Genomic DNA, 21,321 nt, shown 5'->3' with positions numbered 1-21,321 from the left:
GCTCTGAAGTCATCTGTTTAGTTATGTTTGGGATATTTTAGGTTTTTTTCTGAAGAGAAAAGTCAAAATTTGAAGGCAATTGTAGCAAGGTGTGCATCGCACATTGATTATAGCATTTTAACTCAAAATGTTATTCAAAAATGAGAACTACACCATAGAAATATGAGAAGGAAATAAATTGTAATGCCTCTGTATAAATTAGAAGCTGGAGATTTAAGAAATACGCTTCAACACCTGGATCTTTGTCCAGTACAAATGAGTAGCAAAACTAAGAATATTTATTTAATCTCCTTGGGATTGTATCTATTTTAACTAGGGATTGGAATGATAATAAATGTGCCTAATGTCAGTTCTATCTTCTTTGAGTTTGCAGTAAGAACTTGATTTTTCAGTACAGTCTTATTAAGTAAGTAGCCATTGTGGAAGTGCTAGATTGTATAATTTAGAAAGGGTTTTCTGTTGGGAAGAGTTTATAATAAAAAATTTACTTGCATAATACATGTCTCAGTGTAAAGCTGAGTAACTTTATTTATGATAAAGTGGGAAATCCATTTCTTAGATAATGTTGCAGAATAGCTCATATTTGTCCATTACTTGGAGACCTAATGTCTTCATTAAATCACATTTTCAAAGAGCTGCATGGATCGCATTATATTCTCATCCTGTAAAAAAAAGATAACACAAAACCAAAAGTCACACACCATTACAAATGTAGTTGGTGGATATCTATACTGAAATGTGGTAGAACATTTTAGTTAATTGCAACATTTTTTTCAACTTATTTGGAGCAATGGTTAGCAGAAAAAGGTTGTTAATGGATCCATGCTTAAATAAGTTTTTCCTTATATTAATGAAACCAAAACTACTCGGTCAAGAAAATAATAGCATATTAAGAAAATTAGATGTGTAGCATTTCTGAGGTTATCAGTTTAAATTCAGGATAACAGAATACATCTAGACAATAAATACTCGTGGAATAGTTGTATCGAGTGTGGGTCTGTACATGAAATTGCTAGTCCTGTGCACAGTATACTTTTTGGAATCCTAGGGCTTCTGCTGCATAGTTAGGGGTGACTAAGAAAAGTAGACTGAAGTGTGCACCACTGCATGAGCCAAAATCAGTCAGTTTGACAAGTATCACCACAACACTCTTCAGCTCCCCAATTCAGATTTTCTGTGTGTTCACACTGAAAGATGGTGACTGCTTCTAAATGCTACTTCTGCTTTCTGATTGCTTCGCATTAGGTAATTTTTTAACAAAATATTCATCTTTCGAGTTCTGTATTATACCGAAGCATCACTCTGTGCTCCAGATTTTATCAGTAACTCTCAGCACAGCAGTTAGCAAAAAATAATTTTCTTTGTAAGCTTTACCTTTCAGTTGATAGAAGAAAGAGTTACTTGCAGTAGCCCGTATTTGTTGGCATTTCTGGATCAACAGTTGCTAGCACAAATCAATATATATACACAATACAAGAATTTATTGCATGCTCATTTAGCATTTGCTGGTCTGCACCGTAATGATCCCTCCCTTTAGTACTTTCTTCAGAGATAATATAGCCTTCTGTAATTTTAATGAATAAAAAGACTGAATTATAGATTATTTTTGGATGTTTCATGAAAGATGTGCATCAAAAACCCACTTCTTAGAAACATTATCTCAGTAGTATTCTCCACTACTGATAAGTGAGATTTCTGTACATTAATCTTCCAGTGACACGTGTTCAGTATCAATTTCCAGTTAAATTAGTCACTCTTCAGTCTAGTGGGTGATTTGCTTTGTAGAAAATGACAAGTCTGAGTAATTAGCTTAATTTATGTTATGAAACATGCACAGTGGGGCTTTTATCTTTGATTCTTTATGTCATCTGAAGTGATGCTGCTGTAAGGAATGATCTGTGTGCTATTATGTACAGTAAAATAACTTATGGAAGCAATGATATATAATTTAAAAATACACTATATAGGCTAATGCTTAAAAATTTTGTATAACAAACCTACTATATTAAATTACTGAAAGTTAAAAGACCTTTTTCATCACTGCATTGCTTTGAAACACCAATAAACTAGTGAGTGTCACTGATGTAAAGTTAACAGTTTAACTTAAGCACTTATTACATTATTCGTACAAATGTTTTTGTATATACATTAGCAACTAAGTTCAGCAAATGTGCAAGCAAACAATATGCTCTGAATCTTCAAATTGTTTTGACACTTCCTACCAATTTTATCATATATGTATTATTATTAATGAAACTGGTAGTTTTCTAAAATCAACTCTGTATTTCTGACGTTGGCTGCTTCTTTACAGAAAACTTCCAATGCCACTCACTTAGTCAAATGAGAAAAGTCTTCACAAGGAAATTCAGACTTGTCATAATATTTAGAACATGATGAGTTTTAGTATTTTTTTTCACCATCTTTAAAAAAAAATAAAATAAAACAAAACAGAAAAAATCCAGATGCTTGCTTTGGAATTCTTTGGCAAGTGTATCTTTTTCATTTGCCTCTTTTTTAGTACATTTTTCTAGACAAATTTTCATGTTAGACTTGGTAAATGCTTCCTAATTCAAAACAAAGGTAGGTGTTATGCATATGGTCCATATGAAACACAAACCTATATGAATGAACTTTGGCAGATCTGACCTAACTTTGAGGCAGTTTTTTGTAGGTTTGAAATGGTTTCTGTTTTCAGGATAGCCCAAAACATCAGCATTGTGTACGGAAAGGGTTACCCCTTAGGAAACACCTGTGCCAGAAGCCTTTTTCTCATTATCAAAAGGACCTATGTCACTCCCCCTGACAGTCACTATGTGCCTGCCTTGCTCCTTTCTCTCTGTTCTTCATGGTGCTGCTGTAGATATGAACCAATGCCCCAGTCAGACTATTTCCCACTGGCACCAATCAGTGGAAGGAGGCAGGTAAGAACTGGGAAGTGCCTAGCTCTGGAGGTAGCCCCACTCCTGCTTCTTGACCTAGATCTGCTCTTTGGTAATTTATTGGAAACCAGACAAGCAGGCACCACTTTCTGGGACTTGGTCTGGTGTATCTAGGGCAGCATAGTCCATTTCTCCTGGGGGAGCTGAGAGACTGCTGGAGTCTGGATGGCAGCCTGACATTCAAATGCATGTAGGGTAGGGAGGGCAGGGAAATGAGGTCATACGCACTCCCTGTCTAAGACAGAGGGAGGATGAGGGGAAGCACCATTCTACTTAGATCCTTCTACCCAGTGTCCAGAGAAGGCAGCACTGAAAGCCTGAATGCTTTATAATTCCCTATGTAACAACACTTTTTGAATGGACAGGCCATTCTTTGCAATGGGACTGTGAATTAAGAGTCTTGAGCCACCTGTATACCTCAGGCTGTACAGTGCCACTGCACTGATAGTTGTGCCAAACAAGTGCTCAGCACAACACAGTTTTTTAAAAAGGCACACACATGTAAAGTGAGTGTTTGAGAAGACACCAGTGTCTTGATGCTTAAAAAAATATCTCAGGAACATACCCCAGGAACCTGAAGTAGAACCTCTGTTCAAAGGTCGTTTTGCTGTGTTTCTTCTTGCTTGTAATGTAAGCATGTGATATTTCATTTAGTTATTGCAAAACAGGAGTAAAAGGGATATACTTCTGCAACTCACTAATTTGGCTTACAGCTCAAAGTAAAGGAATGGAGCCTTGGAGTTCTTGGAGTTCTTGGAGACTGGCAAGTCTTGCCTGAGATAACCTTCAAAGAAAAGGCTCCTGCAGCCTCTCCCTGGCAGAACATGCTTCAGGTCTATTTAAAGATCCAGACCTTACCTTTTGAGATCTCATACCTATCAGGATGTTAAGAAAAGGTTTTCCTGAAGCTGTGTTTGAAAAGCAGCAGCCATGTTCCTTTGTAAACTATGTAATCCTAAAAAGAGCGAAGCCCCATTAACTTCTGAACTGAGTTTCTTGAAGAACTTTGATTGAAATCCAGTCACTAGTGGGGTTCTGCAAGGCTCATTCTCAACCAGTTCTCTTCATCTTCATTAATGATCTGGATGCAGGACTCAAAGGAATACTAAGTAAATTTGTGGACAGCACTAAACTGGGAGGAACTGTCAATTCAATCAAGGTAAGGGAGGCCCTGCAGAGAGACCTGGACAAAATAGAGAGATGTGCAAATATGCCATTTAGATTTTGCCTTTTTTTTCTTTTATATGTTCTCTGTATTCTTCACACATATATTTGTAACTCTGTCACCTACTGTATTAGTGGCTAGTTTTCCCAATACTTTTCCATGGCCTTTCCTTGAGCAAAAAGACAAAACAAATTCTAGAGGTCTAAGCCATGAGGGGTACAAGGCCCTATACTATCTTGATTCTTCTTGGGAAGCAAGGCCGAGAACAACTCTTGGATATACATTTCATGGACAAAGTACAACTGGTGCTGAAGGTGGGGCTCCAGAGAAGGGCTTGACCTGGGCGGAAATTGTATTACCACTTGTCCTCCTCATTGGTGCCTTTTATCAATTATGCTAATTTCCTAAAACCTATAAAATTTACTCACCCCCAGTGGGTGAACTTCTGTGGACATCTTTGCATAACTGCTCCTGAAGGCCTTCAAATAAAAATCCCCTTTTATATTACCTCCTTACCAAAATTATCTCGAGTTTCATTTACAGGTTGAGCAAGACAACACAATCACCAACCATAGGAAGTTTAACAAGGGCCAGTCCTGGATTCTGCACATGGGATGGGGCAGTCCTGCTTGTGTGTATAGACTGGGGAACACAAGGCTGGAGAGCTGCACTGTGGAAAGGGACCTGGGCATTCTGGTCAGTGGAAAGTTGAACATGAGCCAGCAGCTCCCTGGCAGCCAGGAGGGCAAAGTGTGTCCTGAGGGCATCAGGAACAGCATGGCCAGCTGGGCAAGGGAGGGGATTGTCCTGCTCTGTTCTGCTCTGAGCTGGGGTAGCCTTGAAAATTGCAGTTCTGGGTGCCACAGTGTAAGAAAGACATAAAGCTATTAGAGAACATCCAAAGGAGCCCATGAGGATGGTGAAGGCTCTGGAGGGGAAGCTCTATGAGGAGCAGCTGAGGTCACTTGGTCTGTTCATCCTGGAGAAGAGGAGATTGAGAGGAGACCTCTTTGCAGTTGGAACTTCCTTGTGAGGGGAAGAAGAGAGGCAGGCACTGATCTCTTCTCTGTGGTAACACTGACAGGACCCGAGGGAATGACCTGCAGTTGTGTCAGGGAAATTTAGGTTGGAAATTAGGAAAAGGTTCTTCAACCAGAGAATGGCTGGACACTGGAACAGGCTCCCCAGGGCAGTGGTCACAGCACCAAGCCTGACAGAGTTCAAGAAGTGTTTGGACAATCCTTTCAGACACATGGTGTGATTCTCGGGGTGTCCTGTACAGGGCCAGGAATTGGACATTTTCCTGATGGGTCTCTTCCAACTCAGTATATTCTATGACTCTATGAATCTTTGCTCCAAACCTCATTTCTAAAACCAAATCTTGATATAAACATGAGTTACACACCTTGAGGCACAGAAGTCTTTAAAAAAGAGTACTTCTTAATCAGAAGAGAGACAAAAATTTAGACAGCAAGACACTTTTTGTATCAAAAAGCCATAGCCACGATTGAAGTTAAAAGCAAGGGAAGGTTCCATGAACCTCTTTTCATGCCAAAGGCAAGTAATTTTTATTTTATACTCTATCATGTTTCTTTTTCTTGCAATTTTTAACTGTAAAATTAACATGATTTCCTTAAATTTACAAAAAATGAAACTTATCTTTCCTCATATCATGTACTAGTCTGAGAATAAGCTGGTTTCTGAAGAGCAGACTGTTGTCACTCTGTAACTCCTGTTTCAGAAGTTCTCTGTCCTGGCTCTAGAGGCCAGGAGCTGCTTCGAGCATTTGAAAGAAATTGTCAGCCACTTGAGTAGCATAAAGGCTTGTGGCTGACAATTGCAATCAGTTCACACCCTTGCCTTGAGAAAACTTGTCTGGTGTTAACTCTTGCCATCCAAAACTTTACAAACCCCTTGCACTCTCTCTTTATAAGGCTTCACTGCTTAAAAGCACATCACAACTCACTGAGAAACTCACACAAGGATGATAAATTTTCAGGCAATATTATATTGCCATGATTATATGCCAGTTGTGACAGAACTGTGTGCCCCAGCATGGGCAGAAGATAGAAATACATGTTTAGCTGATGTAAAGAAACTTTTCTACGAAGTGCAAACAATACACTATAAAAGAGAGAAAGGATATTGGCACAGTTGTCTAATAAGAATGACAGCTTGTATACAGCAACTCTTCTGCAGATTCAGGCCACAAATTTATTTATATTGTTTAGTGTTTTTGTGTAATGGTGTACATAGATACTCTACCTTGGGAAAATGTCTCTGGTATATAAGATCACCCTCCTTGACACTCCAGAAATCTGTAAAGAGCTATGATAGAAATAGCCCACAGATACACATTCAGTACTTAACACTGAATACTTACTTTCTGGCAGCTCTCAATGAATTCGTCTATGGTAACTACTCCATCTTTGTTTTTGTCCATTTTCTATATTAAAAAAAAGAAAAAAGAATTTTAAAAGTATGTGAATTAGGTTTGTGTGGCCAAGCTTCGGTAGCAGGAGGCTACAGGGCTGGCTTCTGTGAGAAGCTGCCAGAAGCTTCCCCCATGTGCAGCAGAGCCAATGCCAGCCAGCTCCAGGAGCTGCTGCTGGCCAAGGCTGAACCCATCAGGAATGGGCTCTTGAACCCTATGTTAGATTTTCTCTCCTCTGTTCAGCTGATGGGGGATAGTGAGAGAGAGGCCTTGGTGGTTGCCTGGTTGACAGGGTCAACCCACTACATTATGTTTCTCCTCCCAAATTCCTGTGTAAAATAAGTTCTTTTAATTATTCCTTTTGGTTTTATGTCGGCCTAGGAAAAGCCAGTCCAAAAGTCATAGTGAGTGGACTATGCTTAAAGAGCTTGTTGTTGAAAAAACAGGGGTAATGGGTAGATCTGGGAAACTTGGAATGAAACAACAGAGAATAGAAAGGATTACAGAATTGGTAGGATATGTTATAACAAAGAAAATCTTTCTCTGCCTGCTCACAGAGCCTTCTTTTTTGGCTTCTCTGTCACCCAACCTACCTGGAAAAATGTTTCCACATGTTGTCTAGGTGCATCTTCTTTGAGAACAGGATAGGTGCATTTCCCCATCATATCATATATTGCTTTCATAATATCAAGCATTTCCTGAAGAGGAAAAAAATTATATTTCTGCAATGTAATTGTAGACACTACTTTAACTCAGAACATAAATATATTTTAGGATTTTCATTTTAGAATAAAATTTTGGAATTCACTTTTTAGTGTTTTTGACTGAACAGCTTCAAGAAGGAACTACTTAATTCTAAGAAATTCTAGCATCAGATTTTAGCTTTCATAGATGTATGAATTAAACTTTAAATTATTTATAATATGTGAAGTTCATAGATTGTGGGAAGACTCTCCCAATGTCTTATGAATAAAAATAAAAAAGAAAAGAAGTTCTGTAACAGCAAGTGAATGGCCAAAGCACATCAGCTTCTTATGACTCATTTTCTCTAAAGAAAATAAAAACACCAATGCACACACCTGCACTTATGCAGATAAGAAAGAGTCCTCCTTTTACAACAAAATCTTTGAATTTTATTGAGTGGCTTGTGAAAATTTTAATAATTATAAAACCAAGTCATCTGTAGTATGCTAAAAATTATTGTATAGATTACTCTTTTATAATGGTCCTGAAGTGTTTTCTAACAGTGTAAAATTAGAAGTGTAATTTATGAATTTGCACAAACCCCACTTAAAAAAAACCCCTCCATATATTTTGATGAAAGTACTCATTTAGTCCCACTTATTTTAAATATGTATTTGAATCCTTGCAGAATAACAGATGTAGAAATCTTTTTTTATAAATTCTGTTTCAAGCAAAAATTATTAGAAGTAGATTCATAAAATAAGTAACAATTATTGCCCACATACTTAATTCATTTTTGCCCAAATATCCTACCAATATATTCTAGAGACTAGATTGGTGGCATAATATGGGCAAATACATAGGCATAATTGAAGTCAACTATTTCTGTACCTATTATGTTCAGAAACATAATTTCTGAAGAATTCTGAATTTTTACAATTTCTGTAATGATTTTCCCTTTTCAATGTTCATATATGCCTTTAAAATGAGACAATCACTTTAATTTTTAGTGTGTCTAACTTCATAACATCTGATAACTTGTTAACACGTTCCATTTGACAATGAAACCATTCTTCTCTGAATGCAGGACTAAGCTAATGACCTTCACCTTCAGTGACTGCAGTAAGAAGTAGACCTTACCTCTTTAGTTATATATCCATCCTTATTTATATCATACAAATTGAAAGCCCAGTTCAGTTTCTCCTGCACTGTCCCTCGGAGTAAAATTGAGAGACCCATAACAAAATCCTAAATAGACAAAAGGTCTTGGTCAGTTTGGAAATGATCAGTTTTTCTCAAACACTCAGAAATCCAGAATAATGCCTTTGCCAGAAGTATGAAAATATGTGTTGTTTAAATTTTTTTTTTGCTTCCCTGTGAATGCTAATGATTGCTGGATTAACAATCTAGACACTATTTGCTACACTCATAATTAATAAGTAAATTGAGCAATTTTCTATAAAATAAACCATAATTTTCCATTAGTGGTTGTATATCCTTTGAAAAGCCTAATGTCTCACATAAGCAGTTCCTGTTGAAGTAGATATCAGGAAAAAGCCATCCCCATGGTTTAATGGTCCAAGAAAAGCTTAAGTGGTAGTTAGATTAATCTAAGCATAGGAGACCAATCTGGGGAGAATTATGTACTAAGGAACATTAAACTCTTGCTAAATCTGTACCTTGTTGAAGTGGAATATGTGGTTCCCAGACCTCTTAGATCAGTCTGCTGCTGTCAGTATTTCAAACTTCATGTATTATACTGTGCATCTCACTTCTTATTACTTTTATTGGAGGTATGATAGGGAATAATAAATATATTACATGTCCGTGTACCATCTTAATGTTGTTGTGATCCACCAATGCTTTATTGCTATAGAGCTACTCCCCAGAAATGGATCTGAAGGCTTTTGAGATAATTTATAAGCAGTATTTTGTTGTAACGATCCATTTTCAGGACAATATTAACCATAACTTAGTGCAATACAACAGTATTTGGTTATAGATTTTTGTTTCATAGTGAATAATCTTTTGACAGCGCAAACCTCATTTACAATTATTAAGCATCTTCTGGATTGGAGAAAATATTCACTCCCATCACCTCTATTCTGTATTTCTTAGCATGTTAATATTTTGTAAATAATAGCCTTTCTTTTTCCCTAACCATCTCCTCCACCTATTTTTATTTGATAAGCATATGAACCCATAAATATGTGACATTGCTTTCATAATAGGTTGAGAAGAATATGGCAAGTGTGTATATTTAAATGTGCCTTTCTACACTGCTGGCAATGTCACAGTGGAAGTCTTACAGTAACATTAGAGACAATAAAAGCTGAAATATTTCTTATTTGCACCAGGAAGGTTTTGCCTTTTGTCTAATGCAGGAACAATGGAAAAGATTACACTGAGGTTGGACATAAATTTAAAAGGTCTGGTGTACCATGAAGTCAAGTATATATACCTGATAGACTGAAGTATACACAGATATCACGGACTCAGGTGGTCTACTAGGCACAGACAGCTCTTCTGACAGCTTCAGTCTTTTCAACAATTCAATTGGCATGCTCTGGGTTTTCTTAGTCTGTCACAAATTTCTGTCTTATTGGTATATGTGCCCTTTGGGGTAAATGGATACATGAATCTTGAAAGAATTTTGCTCATCTTGTCTACATCTCAATGACTAATTGAGGGTCACAGGGTTAAATCTCCAAACACTTTTTCAACAATGTACTATTAAACATTGAAATGTTCAAGAAATTCAGAACAGATTTGATCACATTACAGCATTAGCAATTAACCTTTTTAATTTAGTACCATGTCTTCAAATCTTTTTTGCATGGTTTTACATTCTTGATGCAGCTTCTCCTTAAGCCCTTTGTGAATGTCCCCAGTTGCATTATTTTCTTAGATTGTATGTAAGAATTGTGAATTTATTTTTTATTTTGGCACTGCATTTTTTTAAAAATTTATTTTATCTAAAATAAACCCATTTTTTTCTTGTTCAATTCTCTTTGATCCTTTTTGTGATGGACCACCTGTGTTAGCTGTCTTTCTGGAATAATTTCTACCCCCATTTCTAAGGCTACCCTTCTATCATTGGTTTTGAAAATAAAACCCTTGACTTTATGTTGTTTTTCATGGGATTGGGTGTTCTTAAAAAGCAGAGACAACTCAAAAACCTTCTGGGTATGTGTTCTAAATGTTGCAGCAGTGAATAATCTCCTTCCAAATTGCATCAACATGTGTTGGGATCAAACATAGTTCAGGTGCATTGCCTTCATCTGAGTATTGTGCAGGAGTCATCTCAGGAACAATAGAAAGGATTTATCATAATCAGAAGTTGTGATGAGCTGAATAAGGACCAGCTAGGATGGGATGTCTTTTCTACAGACTTACTTTCAAGCAATTGAAGAATGCAGTAATAGAATCATACAGAAATAGAGTAGCTGATTCAATGGATATAGGCCAAATCCACAGGGTATTTTGGACTAGAGCCTTGAACAGGAGAATGCTCTGCATGGTGGAAGGCAATGTGTGTGTGCAGAAAGCCACAGCAAACCAGCAGTGCAGAGGGAAGCAGCTAAACTCAGGGAGCAGTTGCCCATCTTTATGCATGTAACCAACAACTTAGTGATGCATGGATCAGGCACACCATTTAACAAAGAGCATGAATACAAGTCCCCATTACAGTGTTAGAGCACCCAGATGTTGTTTTATGTCCTGGTTTAGATATCTAATTTCTAGGGAGGGAGGAATTCTACTTTTAGAGCCTGTTTATTTTTAAGAAAATGTCACCATACTCAGATACATACATTCTCTGATGATGCTGTCACTGCTGTCACTGTTACTGCCCGCTGAGAGGGATGGTCCTGCTCAGCTGGGCACCTAATGGGAAGAGGCCAATCTGATCTAGGGTGACAAAGGAGCCTAAAACAGGAATCTGGGCTGAGACACAGCTCTAGGTTGGGTCTTCCTTCAGTCTGTGACAGTGAAGTTAGAAACACAAGTGTCTCTGCTTTGATACTTGTCTTTACTCCTTTCCACAGCTTCCTGTGTGTAACTTGCCAGTTTCCTGCAGAGCATGCTAATACCTGTGAAGACCTGCTTCTGTGCCTAATTTTGATTCTTCAAGGAAGGGGGATGTCTCACTGAAGGGCTGCAAAATGCAGCGTCATTGCACCTGCACCAGAGCCTCTGTGTACTCAGAGCCTGCTGACATTTCTGTTCTGCACTACAGCTGCAGAAAATGTCTGATTCTGATCTGAGATGAACTTGTATTTGTGGGGGTTTTTTTCAGCACTGTTTAATTATCTCATAGCAAGGTTGTTGATGACTTTCTGATTGCTTTATCTCTCAGTAAATCTTTGGAGATAATTAGTTCATTAATAAATTAATTAACAAGCTTATTAGTGTGCTCTCTCAAATCCATAGGAAAGCTTAAATTATTCCACCTGGTCATATGTTCCTTTACATCTTTTTCAAGGCCAGAAATAGGTAGGCAGGAACTTTTTAAATTTAAATTTTAGGATTTTGAAAATGAATCAACTGATGTCACAGAAGTGGTGGAGCCCTGGTATATATAAAACAAAGGTCACAGAGGAGGAACTGCTCCTAAAAGGAAATGCATTTCTTTGTAGCTACTTTAAATCAGATAGTGCTAAAATGCTTATGAGATCACCAAAGTACTAAGAAAAATGAACTCATTTCCACATGACATGGACAAACCTTTTTGTGTTGAACCCACAGACTCATGCTTGTGTACCTCATGAAATTCAATGAGGCCAAGTTCAAAGTCCTGCCCCTGGATCAGGGCAATCCCAAGCAAAAATACAGGCTGGGCAGAGAATGGATTTAGACCAGCTGTGAGGAAAAGGCTTTGGGGATATTGGTTGATGACAAACTCAACATGAACGAGCAATGTGTGCTTGCAGCCCAGAAAGCCAACCATGACCTGGGCTGCATCAAAAGCAACATGACCAGCAGGTCAGGGAAGGTGATTGTGCCCCTCTTCTGCCCCTGGATTACTGCATCCAGCTCAGGGTCTGTCCAGCTGTCCAGCTCAGGACATGGACCTCCTGGAACAAGTCCAGAGTACTGGAGCACCTCTGCTATGAAGACAGGCTGAGAGAGTTGGGCCAGTTCAGCCTGGAGAAGACTCCAGGGACACCTTAGAGCTAAAGAGGGCTACAAGAGGGTGGGGGAGGCACTCTGCATGAGGACACGTAGGAAGAGGACAAGGGGGAATGGCTTTAAACTGACAGAGAGTAGGTTTAAATGAGCTGTTAGGAAGAAATTCTTCACTGTGAGGATGGTGAGGCACTGGAACAGGTTGCCCAGAGAAGCTGTGAATGCCCTATTCCTGGAAGTGTTTCAGTGTTTAAGGATGGGGCTTTGAGCAACCTGGTCTAGTGGGAGATGTCCCTGCCTACGGCAGGGGGTCGGAATGAGATGATCTTCAAGGTCCCTTCCAATCCAAAACATTCTATGACTCTGTGACTCATTTAACTGCTGCTTTTGTAATACTGCCTTGGACACTACTTGTATTATTAGTGAAATACGAAGTAGTGTTTGATCTTGAGGACTGTGCTCCTCTACAGAAGTGAGTTAGCATGGTTGCTAATTCATTAACCAATAGAAGTTTGGTTTTGATTAAATATGACAGAAAACTTTAAACATCTCCATTGTGTGTGGGCACAGTTGTGCTTTAAGGCACTGAGAATTTGTGGGATTACTGAATGACTTTCAGCAAGGTCACATTTAGAATAACCTTAATCCACATCTACAACAAATGAAGGGTATTTATTTGGATATTTGCATGTGTGTGCAATGAGCTTTACCTTTGACAATATATCTAAAGTTAATTAGCCTCCATTTTTCTGACTGCGTAAATAGCTTTGAGGCCAGATCTTAATTTTGGCTCAGTGACAATATACATGCACCAAATGAAAAACCTGCTTTTATATATGTCTCTGTCTAATGGAAAAAAGAACTTCACTAACATGCCCAAAGAGCACTCCAATAGTTGGGTCACTGGGTCTTCAGAAACTCTCATATCAAAACAAAACTAGTTCACGAAACTAATGAAATAAACTAGTCTCAAGATTATTACAATCATGGGATAAGGAGAGATAAGTTCAAGCATCTAATTTTATAAGTTTGGTTTTTATGCTACATAAGTCCCTCACTTAGAGATTCTGGCTCATACCAAAGAGCATCCAGATTTAGGGATGACAAAACTAAGGACACAGCAATCTCACCAAGCAGTCTTGCCAAGAAATGTCATTTGAGGTGGTTGTGCTCAGATCTAACATTTCGTTGTTGATGGTTGAATATTTGAGGAAAAAAGAGCAAAAAGCTAAAGCAAATTCTCTGTTTTTAAATACAACTCCAGCTATCAGCGCTTCATGGGAAATTAAGAGTGTAACACACGCACACAAATAAGTCATTCTTATCAACAAAAAAAATTTGCTACCATTTCACATTTTGATAATCTATTTTTACATAGAAAATAGCCAGAGTGTTTTCATCATAGGGAATTATATTAAATTGTATTTACTCCTACACTTTGATATAGAAAGTACTTTGGAAAGAATGATTACTTTTTCTCCAAACTTTTAAATTACTTCCTCTCTACCTTTTGAGCTGTTTACTTTTGTTGTTTTTTTAATGGAAATTAGAAAACTAGAATAAAGATTGGAATAGAAAGAAAATGGCACAGCTGCACCTAGGATTAAAAGGAACAGGACAAAAATGAGATTATTATATTTTGCACATTTCACAATATCTCCTTTTACATTTTGCAGCTATTTTCATGTGATTAGAAAAAAATCCCTCATACATTTTTAACTTCAGGAGCATACTTTTAGAATGGCTATCATACAATTTTTAAGTATAATGTTGCTACAAGGATACAGAAGCGAAGAGTCTTTTGACAGCAGTAGAGTTATGCCAGATTCAAAATTAGTACTGGATCTCTCATGTCTGCCTTGATATTGAACAAAAGTTCAGCACCTCTGCTTATTTTCCTGATTTATTTTATTCCAATACCCTTTTTTTTTTTTTTTTTTTTGTGCACAAACCTGCACTCTGGGATAATCAAAGTGCTCCAAATCATCTGTATTTCTTAAGACTTTCTGTCTGAAATACAAATGCCACCAAATTGACCAGAAAAGGCGCAGATGCTTTTTTCATTCCAATTCTTTTTAATGATAACTGTAGAAATACTTTTCCACTACTTATTCTAAAAAGAACTTTTCTCAATGCTTCTGAGGTTGCTGTAAGTTACAGAGGATAAGTTTAGATTAGATTTACAAAAGAAATTCTTTACTGGGAGGGTGGTGAGACACTGGCACAGGTTGCACAGAGAAGTTGTGGATGCCCCCTCCCTGGAAGTGCTCAAGGCCAGGTTGGATGAAGCAACTTGATCTACTGGGAGGTGTCCCTGTCCGTGGCAAGGGGTTTGGAACTGGGTTCTTTAGGATCCTTTCCAAGCCAAACCATTCTATGATTCTGTGATTTGACCAGAAGAATCCTTGCATATTTAGCCTATGTACAGAGACATGAATTAATCCTCCATTGCTGCTCCTAGTTTCACATAGATTCCACTGACTTCATCTGCCTGGAAAAAGGTAGATAGGGTTCATGGGTTTTTAAAAATAAATGCTAATAATGATAAAAGAAATCTGATTATAGTCTTAGTTTAGGGTATAGATTTCTGATCACAGTGCACCTGATTGGCAAGTCTTCTTCCTATTCCATCAATTAATTATTTTTATGAAAAAAAATTAGTATGACCTCACAACATCATTCACTAAAATAAATAATAAAAACATGTTCAGTAAATTTGAAGTGAGTGTATTTATCACAAAATTTGTAGGAAATAATTAGTTCATTATAATAAAAACCAAAGAAAAAAATAACAGAACAAACATGCTTTTGCAAACAAACTGACTTTTTTAAAAAAAAAATTCTATAACTTAAAATATTATCTCCTTTGCAGTATTTTGTACATCCTGTTCTCATCTACAGTAGTGCAGTAAGGTCCCTTTTACCCATATTATATTGTGTGGATGACACCAGCCTTACTAAGGAAAGGCAGAACTGGGAAAAAAATTTGGGCAGCTAAATAGAAGAAGAATGATTTTCCAACTCTTTTGCTTTTAAAAAAATTTGCTTTAAACCTTTTTTCTAGAACTTTCTAGAAACAACGTATGAAAAATTTGATTTTGGCTGAGTCATCCACATATCATTAGTTGCAGTTCAGAGACCTAATCTTGCAAAGGCAGAGAGGAAGAACTATTTTAGGTAATTTGTGCATAAATTGGGTTACCTTTTAAATATACAGATTTTTAAAAATAGGTAGTAGCACAGTCTGAGTTGCTATTATGGAATATACAACTGTAAAACAAAGCCTTTTGTTATTGCATTGGAAAAACTTGAATTTTGAGTCACATAAGCAACATTTTTCCTGATGTCATCCAGGCATTAAACTGGATTCCATTACAAGGAATGGCAAAGTATTCAGTTTTAGAGAAATAAGGAATGGCATCACTTACCTCAAAACTTACAGATCCATTGTGATCAGTGTCAAATGCATTAAACAGAAAATGTGCATACGTTGTGGAATCTAAAATTTAAAGCAGAAAAAAAATCACAGTAACCACATCTTATGTAATAAAATTTAATTTAATTCTCTTAAAACTATTTGATACTGAAATATGTTTTGATACCAAAATTTCATGGTAAGACTATATTTTCAATGAAATTTAAACTTCCTTTTCAGCACGAGAGGAAGGATATGTTGAAAGTGCAAGTATGTGGATAGCTAGAATAGTCTCTAGTATATATCTAATATTTCTAGTATGTAGATAGTTAAAACACTGCTAGAAACCAAAAATGAAAAATTCTGTTCTAGAATATCTCTATTCATTTTTATTCTAGTGTTTGCTAATCACTGATACCTGTGCAAATAGCAAAGGTGACATATTATTGTACTCTGAAACAAACTGTTTTAACAGGAACACTGACTGTGACAGGGATCTACCTCATGTGCTTACAATGAAGAATTTGTTCATTTGTTCCTGTTAAATGAGGGAAGCAGACATTGAGTGTACTGGTTTTGCTCTGGATCCAGACCTGCTTCCCAGCTTGAAGGTGATCTTGTCAGAAAGCTGCTGCTGTTTGGTCCTATGCTCACCCACAGGTGAGAGGAAATCCTCTCCTGAAAAGCAGTTTCTTAAAGCTGTCTTGCTTCTGAATTCCCATGATTGTGGCATTAGGGCTTGGAAAAATTGTCTGTGACTCACTAAATGATCAGTAAGACTCTGAAGGATGACCTTAAACAAATGATCCCTTCGCTATTTGCATAATTTCCAAACCTCCTCCCCAGTGCATATTGACTCATTCCAGAAACACAAGACAACATGAATATAAATCTGTCAAGACTGTAACTTTTCTAAAGATCCATCTTTCTATTCCCACTGAATGCCTTGTGAAAGGCACAGCCTGCTCTGGGAGTGATATATTGTGAGGACAGCACTTACCCAGAGACTGCCCTGTGGGTGTGAGGTAGAAGCTGCTGGGCTTAAGGGAAGTCAGCTATCCTCAGCTACCCTCCCTCAAAACCATGCAAATTAAAGAAGGATGAGGGTTTGTTTACTTTTAATACTCACTTTTCCCTTTGTACTTCATATGTTTACATTAATTTTGGGCTAACTAACATTAACCTCACAAATTATTAATAAAGGGCAAAATTATGAAATCAGTGTCCTTTTTTGCACAATAAACTTCTCTCTCTCATGGAAAAACCTGATGAATGCTGAAATACCATTTTCTGATTTCTTGGCACTAAACCATTTTTCCTTTTATATCAATCCTGCAAACCTTTATTTTTAACAGCCCCAAATAGTGTTTTGTATTAAACTGAGCAATAGCCTTGGGACACAGCTGAAATACCTACCACCTTGACTCTGAGGCATTGAATATACCAAAACTCAAAGCTTTTTGCTTCACAGATTCAGACCAGATATTTGTAAGAAAATTCTCTAGTCTTACTTCAGTATGTTTATTTTGTATGATGTGAAATAATCATAACAAGAAAAAGCTGCAATCTTTAAAACCTGCCTGTTAGCACCTTTTCAGAGAATTAAATCCCCACCAGCACTATTTGAGAGTCATTCATTCTTCCACGTATCCAGTAACCACTGTAATTGCTTAAGCACAGCTTGGCAGGTACATTCACACGTTAGCTGAAAAATGTAAATTTTTTGACTACAGTTTATATTTAGCATTTTAATAGTCATATTTTCTATAATCTACTGAGACTTCTGTTGTGCAACAGAATATACTATGCAAATCATCTTCAGTGAAGAAACATGTTCTAGAGATATAATTACTGTAAAAGGAATTTTGAATACCATCCTATTCTCTTGGCACTCATTTCTTAAAAACATCTGAAATATTCCTGGTTATTTTCTGTAGATATACAGAAAGCACAAAGGAATTTGAATTTTGTTGCCCATACATGATACAATATATTACTTTTTTTGTGTGTGATGGTATATTAAAAAAAATTCCCTAGTTGAAAAATACTTTTTCTGGTAACCCCTCTGAAAAAAAATAAATCAAAAGCCTTTTCCAGAGTTGTTTGCTCAAGCAATTCTGTTCTGAAATTTCGCCTTCAAAACCACAGGAGAATGAGGCACACTGGTCTTTTAATTAGAGCTACTTAGTCTGATTTCCCCCTTTCCCCCCTAAATCTTGAACATTATTCATTTTAGAAAAAATCTTAATTTTTTTAGTTAAATACAATTTATTTCCAAGGATCTGATATCGTAACTAGTAGGCTAATTTGCTATTTTAACAGGTTGAGATAGGAACAGCTCTTAAAACAGAATTCCCTAAAAAAACACCATCAAAGCATTTTAAATGTCAGAGGCAAAACATGGTAATCACATGGGAGAGTATGACTTATCAAACTACAAGCCTGATCTATTTTGTTCAGAAGTGATGAAGTAGTGTAATAATTATTCAGTGTGTGGATGCTTATCCATGACTTGCTTGGCTGAAGAGAAATCCCAACTTTCATTTCAGGTGATGCACTGCATAAATGCAGGGGGTATATTCACTCACCTGTATGGCAGTGCATCTAAAAAGAGGTTACTGGAGTGCCCTTTCTGGCATGGAAAGCTTTTTACAAAGCTACTTTTGCCTTTTAAAATACATTGCTTTTGCTGTAATCCAGTGTAATTTTCTTTCCTTTAGGAAAGTTACTCTTGTGGCACCTTGTCCTATTTGTAATCCTCCTGTACCTTGTCCTGGACAGTCTTGGAAGTTGCTTGAGGAAGTGACTTGCTGGATGACATTGAAAAATTTCTTAAGCTGCCCTGAAGCTTAAAATCTTATAGACATATTTTTGTTTGTTCAGATATGAATTGTCATAATGATACATCGTGTTGTACCTGGTTTTTCATCACACAGACAATTGGAGCACAGATCTATGTGTTTTAATTTGGAGAAAACTTTCAAAATTCTTTTTTCCTCTTTAATACTGGGATATACATAAATCATTATTTTAAGCACAACTGAGGTTTAAAGGCCTCAGCTGGACATACTATTTTCACAAGACATTCAAAGATTTAAGAACTCAGTCTGGCTTCTTAACTAGACATTCCACTGCAGTTCTCACCTACTCCTGCAAAGGATGCCACTGCTCTAAATGCCAGAGGAGGAGCAGAAGGATCAGCATTAACAGCAGGAATAGGGGTAGAAATTAGATATTCTGTATACTTCCATTTTAACTAAATTAATAGTTTTTCTTCTCTGTAACAACTAGATATGGAATAATAAAGATTAGTCTTTTAAGATTACATTTGCATACTCTCACAATATCTTTTGACTTTACTTTTAGAACAGGTGTGCTTTCTCTTTGCTGTGAAAAATTCAGGGTGTAAAAATAGGAAATATGATAGTTTTTTTATTAAGTGTAGAAAAGTTGTAGTAAATCACATAGAGATAATTATTTTCACTACCCAAAGGTAACTACAAAATTTAATATTTCAAACTGTAATTGTTTGCTTGGTCTAAAAGAGAAAAAACCACTAGGCAGGTCAACCTTCTAGCCTTTTGTTCATTTCTATTGAGTGTCCCTACTTCTTAATGATTTCAGACATGGTAATCTGCTCTGAATGCTGCTCTTTACCTTCTAGGTCTTTATTCAAAATAAAACTAATGGGGAGATATTTTGTTCCTACCAATTAATGTGGCTTTTTAAATTAAAAATAAAAGAAGAAGTTCTGAATAGTCCCAGAGAAATACACAAATCTCAAGAGCTCTGCAAGAAGCTGAAGAGGTGGGATTGAAGGGTTGTAGGAGAATATGAAGAGGGGTAAATGAACAGCAAATGAAAGAGGAAGAAAAGAGAGGAAAAAAATTCAAATTGAAAGAAATCTGAGGTTCAAGAAAAAAAAAATGGCTATACATTTTTGTGTTATCTTCATTGCACTAAAAGATAATGGAAATTAAAAATAACAAAACTCCTGGAAATCAATTAATTGAAATCAAGGTTAGCATTAAGCAGAGAAACCCCATGGAATTAAAGGAGGGTTCTGCTATTGATATGAGAGGGTACCTGCAGTGCCTCCTACTGCTCCTCCTACTGTGAAAGGGTTTTTTTGCATCAAAGAGAATGGGCAAGAATTTTTATAAAGCCTTAAGAAAAATAACCTGTTCAGAGAAACTTGATGGTACCCAAGCACAGGTAGTAACTTCATAACAGAAGACTGACTTTATGTAGATATCATTACATTTCATTCAGAAATACAGACTTAAAAATGTGTCTAACTACCAAGAGCTACTCTGTAAATTCAGACAGAGCTTGAGGCAACAATCTTGTTAATTTGAACAAGAGGCTCTTTTGTCAGATTTAGGAACTAACAGACATACTGCAGTACTAATTATGGCTGCTAAGTACTTACCTCCCTGTGGAAAGAACTGAGAGTAAATCTCTTTGAAGGTTTCTTCATTGACAACACCACTGGGGCATTCCTGGAAAAAAGTAAATGATAAGAAATGAATACCATCCAATCTGGTCCACTCAGCTGATGTTCATGAGACCATCCACAACACGTGTGTCACTGACAGTTTAAAATGTGTGACTGCACTTTCAACCGAATATTAATGCACATTATCACACTGAAGTATCTTCCTAAAGAATTCCCATGAGAAAAAAAATTCCTTCTATGACATGCATCTCAGCTTCATGTGAGACCTGAGTGACACATGCGAGCAGCAGCCACTGTGCCACAGAGAGTGGAGCTGCTGTGCCACCTGTGGGTCCTGAGTGGTCCCACTCCCTCAGCTGCAATCAGCATCTGCATGGCGTGGAAATCAAGCAGGAATGTAAACACTCAGGTATCACTGATACAACACACAGTCATATTCTACTGGAGGAGTTCTATTCAATGAACTCAAAAGATCCTACACCTGAAGATCTTATTCAAACCTTGCAGATCCTTTTGCCTCTTTACATCTTTTTCATAAACTGAAATAGGTAACACAGAATAAGTAAGAAGCTTTTGAACAGAGTGACTAAAAAGAAAATTAAAGGAAGTGAGGGAGAAGAATAAAGATGGTTAAACCAATGACTTTGGAAAAATGATTAATGTAAAGAGGTAGGAGAAGCAGAAGGAATACTGTAATTGTTTACTGAGTCAAGCATAAATGTTCAAGACCAGAGAGCTGATTTCTAGTCCTGATTTTGCCAGACTGAGCGGAAGACTTTGAGCAATGTACTTAATTCCTTTTTTGCCTTAATTCCTTCTTTAACACATAGGGGGGTGGAAAGCCAGGTATGCTCTTTATAGGAAAAGGAATTTTAGAAACAAAGGGAAAAAAGAAAAAGCAAGTTAAGTTTTAAGGTTCATACATTTATTTTTGACTATTATCATACTATTGGACTGAGGACTCAAATATATTTGCTCCTAGTCCTAAACTCAGGAAACTTAATAGCTTGAAATGGAGATCAAGAGTAGTGTAACATCTTTTACCAGTGTAATAACAACTTTTTGCGAGAGAACAAATACTATCCTAATTAGATCAAA

General features: G+C 36.9%; 1 protein-coding gene across 8 annotated transcripts in view; it reads right to left on the bottom strand.

The window, feature by feature from the left end:
- Positions 1-504: 504 nt before the first annotated feature.
- KCNIP4 (potassium voltage-gated channel interacting protein 4) overlaps positions 505-21,321 on the bottom strand; it is a 416,508-nt gene continuing 395,691 nt past the window's right edge. For all 8 annotated transcript variants that reach the window (XM_033059808.2, XM_033059813.2, XM_033059807.2 and 5 more), the window contains 6 exons: positions 20,197-20,266; positions 15,778-15,848; positions 8,363-8,470; positions 7,132-7,236; positions 6,488-6,550; positions 505-662 (listed from right to left, as the gene is read on the bottom strand). In XM_033059808.2, the coding sequence (XP_032915699.1) occupies positions 615-662; positions 6,488-6,550; positions 7,132-7,236; positions 8,363-8,470; positions 15,778-15,848; positions 20,197-20,266 (465 nt within the window). In that variant the 3' untranslated portion in view covers positions 505-614. The remainder of the gene's footprint in view (positions 663-6,487; positions 6,551-7,131; positions 7,237-8,362; positions 8,471-15,777; positions 15,849-20,196; positions 20,267-21,321) is intronic.

This window comes from Catharus ustulatus, chromosome 5 (genome assembly GCF_009819885.2).
Source record: "Catharus ustulatus isolate bCatUst1 chromosome 5, bCatUst1.pri.v2, whole genome shotgun sequence".
NCBI lineage: Eukaryota > Metazoa > Chordata > Aves > Passeriformes > Turdidae > Catharus > Catharus ustulatus.
The sequence above is the reverse complement of the archived record's forward strand: the minus strand, read 5'-3'. Positions and strand labels throughout refer to the sequence as shown.